The following is a 6,237-nucleotide window of genomic DNA, read 5'->3' on the forward strand; positions in this document are numbered from 1 at the left end:
GGTGGGGATGGAGTGGGGATAGTCGGTCCGGCCACGCCTGCGCGCGCACGCTCGCACACAAGCAACACGTCGTAAAAACGTGTGCGCTCGACGCTTGGCTACGACGTGTTGCTTGTGTGCGAGCGTGCGCGCGCAGGCGTGGTCAGACCGACTATCCCCACTCCATCCCCACCGCCGCGGCATCGTCCGTGCTAACGTTCTCGGCTAGCATCACTGATCTGAATAGTTCGGACATGAACCATAGTACGGACACGAACCATGTCTTCTTCTTCTCTGGTTATTGGCTCCCGGCACACAGACACTTAGCCGACACGGCCACGTCGAACCAATAGACTTAATGGTATTGCTTGGAATGTAGTGAATTGAACGATGCAATGGCCCGGTAACCAGGCCACACGCGGGATGATGCAATCCCGCAGGATCAAAACTTTATCTTGCGTCGGAAGACGTGTGAACAATGGCCGCGTTCAGCAGACACAACTGTTGAGTGAGCGCTCAGTATGATTGGTTAATACTTTCAGATCCAGCCAATCATGTTAAGAAATCATTGAGCGCTCACTCAACAGTTGTGCCTGCTGAACGCGGCCTATATCACGAACCATGTCTCGTAATTCAATGCGTGAAACGGAAGGCACCCACAGCACAGTGTGGGGCACGCGACAGATTTCCATCTATACTCTATAGGCTTGGTTATAAACCGGTCGCTTTTTAGAGTGATTTGATTTTGCGGTACAAAAGGCGATGGGGAAAAAAGATAAAAAGAAAAATAAGCACAAGGTAAGCGGTCAAGTGAAGACTGCATTAAAAACCGAGAAAAAGCTTTAATGCAAAGCAGAAGAAGGAATTAGCGGCACTTGGTGAGGTTAGTCTTGTTCCCTTTGCCGTTTCGTTCCGTACGGAAAGGGAACGTTAGCAAGTGTTTTTGAGGCCGGTTTTAAAAGTCACTTCATGACTTGCTTGTACAGGATGACATAGAAAAGATCGTTGCTGAAATTGAAGAAGAGGAGGCTCGCAGGCAATGCGTCAAGGAGGTAGCGGTGGATGCGCCGCTTAGACGAGTAAACTTCACCCTGACGGCACATCCTCTTAAGGATGAGCTTGTCATGCTTGGCGGCGAGTTTCATGACGGTCGACAAGTAAATATTACACCATAATAAATTCACCGAACGTACTCTCTTTCAGTTTTCTGATTAACCAACAAGATGTGAGAACTCGCCATATGAACAAATGCAATAAATGCAGAAGGATACATGATCTATCCATATAAGGAGAAATTGATCATTTTTTAAATATGACGTAAGAAATCTAGAAATGATTCATTTAATTCTAATCGCGTTCACTTAACTTTCTGTAGACAATTGTATACGGCGACATGTTCGTTTACAACATAAATAAGGGAGAATGGACATTGGTGAAGGCACCTGGGGCACCGCCACCGCGATGCGGCCATCAGGCAGTAGCCACATCAAGGTCAAATCATGGTGAATTGTGGGTGTTTGGTGGTGAATTCACCAGCCCAAGCGAGTCGCAGTTCTATCACTATCGAGACTTGTGGGTGTTTCGATTTGCTGACAAGAAGTAGGAAAAGATCACGTAAGTACTAACATGTAATATTTATATAACGTGTGCATTTATACACACATGTGTGTTTGTACACGCGCGTGCCTATAAAATACATTTATACATTACATGTTTTATGTGTATGCTTGTTACGTATGGTTCTAGAGCTCTAAACGACCCATCAGCCAGAAGCGGGCACAGAATGGTGCACATGAAGAAACAGCTGATAGTGTTTGGCGGATTCCATGACAATCTGCGACATGATTATAAATATTTCAACGACGTACACATTTTTGATTTAGAGACTTACACGTGGAGGAAAATCGAAGAGAATGAATGAGATCGAAGGCAGAAATTCTATCTCGTACATCGACATTGCAGTATTTACGTTTATTAAAATACCACTTTTCTTGACGATAAATTCCGATAAACAAAGATGGCTACGACTTATTCAAAGTCAGCAACTAGGCAAATTTATCTCTAATTTTGTTGAATATTTGTTTCAACATTCTTTATCAAAAATTTGTAAAAATCACGAATACGAAGTAACAAAGGATACAAGCGCCGAGACAGTACGTTAGTGTCCAAATGATTTTCATTTTTCGCAATTTTGCAAAGTAAAATCATATAGGCACTAACATATTGTCTTGGTATCGTGTATTCTTTATTGCTTCATATTCGTGATATTAGAAAATGTTGTGTAACAAACAAATTTACTTTTTCACTCACAATAATTTCTATATGTATTACGGTTTCTCTTTTTCAGAAACGCACTGCTACTTGATAACGACGATCGTTTTTGTCACATTGCGTTAACGATAGCGCAGTTTCGTTTAATCGATCAAAGATTAAGTTGAACGCTAGCTTTTATTGTCACGTGTCAAACGTAATTTCACTTGCATGCATTATCCTTCAATGGGAATTAAAATACATCGACTAATCGCTTGTTCTTTCGGTTAAAAGTGATAACGCAATATTTTTATTTTTGTAAGGAGATGAGAAGGAAAAATTGTATTAAAAAGTGTTTTTCCTTTAAATCCTTTAATTGTTACACCATGTTAGAAAAGTACATACGCATTCGCCTATCAATTGTACATGCGCTTTCATTTGAGTAACGTTTATTAAAAAGATCATAAACAACCCTAATCAATTTTAAAACGATGAGTGACATCGAAAGTCATGTTTATAATGTTAAATGATAAAATTAATATCTGAAAGCCGATCGATAGTCAACTTGAGTGAAACATTATGTATGGAAGCCATTCTCGATAAGAAAGCGTATGACTAGAACCATAGGCGACTCCTCTCCTATCTAATAGGTAGAAGTTTACTCAATATCTCGTATCTAATTATCGATATAGTCACTCGACATTCAAAGGAAACGAAATATTCGGACGCGATTTTCAATACTTTAAATTCGAATGACACGAATGGGCAAAATTGAAACAGGTTTCTTACATGTCACCCTTAGAGCTGGAAGACAGAAAAATTGTAAAACAAAATTTCTAGGTAGTTTAAATACATATCGGTTGTACAGTTTTCAGATTCTCATAATAACCTCATAATAAAAATAAAAATAACAGTACTATCAAGAAAGCGCATGACAGGAATCATTGGCGTCTTCTTTGATATTTCTAATATGTAGAAATTGATTCAATATTTCGTTTCTGCTTGTCGACATAGTAATCGACATTGAAAGAATACGAAACATGTGAATGCAATTTTTAATACTTTATAGCAACATAAATCAAATTTGCAAGCAAATGTATTCACGTTTGAATCATTTAGTAACATCAATATAGATATAAAATAAAAACATTTAAATTCAAATACGATTTATTTTGAATGTTTGATGAAATTGTAAAAGTGACTCAGGCGACGATATAAAAGGTAACAGGTACTACTGTCAGTCTTATTTAGGTTATTCTCAGCGTCAGAAAACTGGATAAACGACGTGATTTTCTACTACTTAAAAAATTTGTTTTTTAAATTAATATTATTATTATTACTATTGAACGTGACTGTAAGAAACATTGTCATTTAATCTACCTACATAATTTTAGCTACAAGCATTGTTTGACTCTGGAGTTATGCAATTTGTCTGTCGTATTCTTCTAGATTTTGTGCTTTAATCGAATGCTTAAAAGTTTTAGAAAATTTCTTTTACGTCAATGATATTTCTAGGTCTGTATTCATATTTATTTAAGCGTTTAATCATTCAAAAGTCGAATTCTAGCTGTTCCCATAATTGGATCGGTGTTCCTCACGAAATCAGTAGACAAGTCCATCGGACCAACCTGAGGTATTGCCACTCTGGTACGTAAAGAGAATGGTAATATTATTAAATAATCCAATAATGCTAAATTATTACGTTATTGAATAAAATATGAACGGGGCGTATTTTGTGGTTACGAAATTCTTCACACAAACCGTTATTGAATTAATAACTTTTAAACAAAACCTTGTAAGTCTTATAAAAGAAATTACTTTCTTCCTTTCAGATAATCCAATTGACCAGATAAAATCGCAGCGAAACCAATGGTTGTCGTAAAGTCGATACCTCTGTCTTCTGTTAGACGCTTGAACGTCTGCGCAGCAGAGTGATCATCTACAATAACACAATTGTCGAATAAAGATTCCAGAACGCCTTCATTATCAAAATGCCATGTATATGCTTTCGCCTCTTCATTCCTCAATACAGTACGGTTTAGATTCATTGATCTTATAGCTTCGATAAAAAGATCAGAATTTCTAATTCGGGCCTCCTAAAAATGAAGATTACATACATTCCACAAATTTCTATTTTCATTCTGTAAATGTAATCTTTTTCTTAAATTGAATTGTTACATCTAGAAGTTATACATATTTTTACGTGAGAAATATTTTAAAATTTACTGTGATACACAGATTCACTTATTCCCTTACAATAATGTGCATATTCGGATAGCGGTTTTTGATAACCATTGCAATACCCATGGTAAGTGCACAACCATCGAACTGCGTCGGTAATATCACTGCATCAATGGTTTTTAGTTCAGGCAACATATCTACGGCCATGGTGGATTGGCCAATAATCATGTCTGGATGATCGATACTAATCGAAAAATAATTTATTCGTTGAATAATTCAGTAAAGAAATTAAATATATAAAATTACCACAAAATATTGTGCATCTCCAAAGAAAATAATATATTTAAATAATCACCTAATGAGAATATTCGTAAAAGTCGCCAGCAGTAATTAACAACCTCAGTGATTTTTATTGTCCGTATCTGGCAATTTTAATAATATAGAAAATTTATCACAATAAATTGTAGTGAAGTCCAGGTTCAAACCCTAGCTGAGGTAATATTTTTCGCAATAAATTTTTTGTATTATTAAAATTGCCGGATACGGTCAATAAAAATCACTGATGCTGATATCTAAATAATATATTATATTATGAAAAGTTATTAATCCTCTCACCATTTACCACACTATACACACATGTACTGATGAAAATTAAATGTCCAACAATTGAATGTACTAACAAATTTCAGAGTTTACACTCGAACTGAATTCTGGGATACCACCTGGTGCATACCGCAGTTGCGTTTATCGCAGAAATTCACATACAATTTTAATATTTTATATTCATGTCAGGCAAAAGTAGGTCAAACAGTAACACCGGTTTGGTTAGTGATTGTACGTAGCGATACTTTTCATGAGAAACAACGGTAACGTATTACTTGTAGAAAATTCTTTTTCCAAACTTAATTAAAATTATGTGTAAAAAAGTACCCGTCAAGGAAAACTAATCCTTTCTGCTGAGCAATCTTCATAGCAGTCTTGTGTGCTTCGAATATGTTTTTGGCAACCAATATTGTTCCTCCAAGTCTTTCGCAATATTTAACTGGAGATAATCTTGATGAATTTACTAGTACGATAGTTATTGGTACTTGTAACTTGTGTCCATAATAGCATAGAGTACGAGCGAAATAGCCTCTTGAGATTGCTATAACGCCCTTGTATTTCTGCTCGAACCCTAAATTTAGGAGCGAAAGAACCACACCGCGTGCTTGGATACCATTAGGAATCTGGTTATTTTCCTTCTTCATAAAGATTTCCCAACCTTCAAAGTTTGGCAGATGTACCTGAAGCAATCATACACAAGTACATTCGATTAATGATTCACATTAGACGATTCTTTATGAATGTTGTGCATAAATGTGAGTGTAATCGAAGTTATATACAGGGTGGGGCGTTTATCTTGAGACAATAATATATCTCGGTTGGAATGGATTATTTCGAAAACTGTTTCAGACAAAAGTTGTTCATATTAATTAGTAGAACATGATAGTGTAATAAACAATAGGGGGTTCCATTAAAAAAATGGCGTCGACCTCCATATAATCATAAAAAAGTAACTTTTTCGAAAATTAATTTCACCATTATATAGCCCTTTCAAAACCGCACAACTTTTGTCTGAAACATTTTTCGAAATAATCCATTCCAACCGAGATATATTATTCTCTCAAGATAAACGCCCCACCCTGTATATGCTGTAACACGGAAAAATATTATTTAAAGTAATATTTTAGTTTATCTCAATTTAGTTCATGTAGCATTCAGTTTACAGTTAAACTCGTTAAACCAAACCTGTTAATATGCAAAATGGATTACGTTTCTATATACAGG

The 6,237-nt window shown here is 36.2% G+C and overlaps 3 protein-coding genes across 3 annotated transcripts in view; 1 reads left to right on the plus strand and 2 right to left on the minus strand.

Annotated features, from left to right (window-relative positions):
- The window catches only part of LOC105558188 (claspin homolog), a 5,009-nt gene extending 4,503 nt beyond the window's left edge, over positions 1 to 506 (minus strand). Inside the window, exon 1 of the mRNA XM_012005750.1 lies at positions 258 to 506. Coding sequence (XP_011861140.1) covers positions 258 to 260 — 3 coding nt within the window. The 5' untranslated portion in view covers positions 261 to 506. The remainder of the gene's footprint in view (positions 1 to 257) is intronic.
- A 51-nt stretch (positions 507 to 557) lies between these two features.
- Positions 558 to 2,597, plus strand: LOC105558191 (kelch domain-containing protein 4-like). The gene is given in 5 exon segments (XM_012005754.1): positions 558 to 822; positions 824 to 862; positions 966 to 1,136; positions 1,355 to 1,593; positions 1,726 to 2,597. Coding segments are annotated over 5 exon segments (705 nt in total). The 5' UTR covers positions 558 to 741; the 3' UTR covers positions 1,901 to 2,597.
- Positions 2,598 to 2,800: 203 nt separating this feature from the next.
- On the minus strand, positions 2,801 to 5,901 carry LOC105558190 (threo-3-hydroxyaspartate ammonia-lyase-like). The gene is made up of 3 exons (XM_012005753.1): positions 5,341 to 5,901; positions 4,486 to 4,654; positions 2,801 to 4,325 (listed from the first exon to the last, which is right to left on the minus strand). The coding sequence occupies exons 1-3, from the start codon at positions 5,655 to 5,657 to the stop codon at positions 4,044 to 4,046; spliced, it is 768 nt and encodes a 255-aa protein (XP_011861143.1). The 5' UTR covers positions 5,658 to 5,901; the 3' UTR covers positions 2,801 to 4,043.
- Between the last annotated feature and the right edge of the window lie 336 nt (positions 5,902 to 6,237).

The sequence above is a fragment of the Vollenhovia emeryi genome, unplaced genomic scaffold, assembly GCF_000949405.1.
Source record: "Vollenhovia emeryi isolate VEMERY1.0 unplaced genomic scaffold, V.emery_V1.0 DF939368.1, whole genome shotgun sequence".
NCBI classification, from domain to species: Eukaryota; Metazoa; Arthropoda; class Insecta; order Hymenoptera; family Formicidae; genus Vollenhovia; species Vollenhovia emeryi.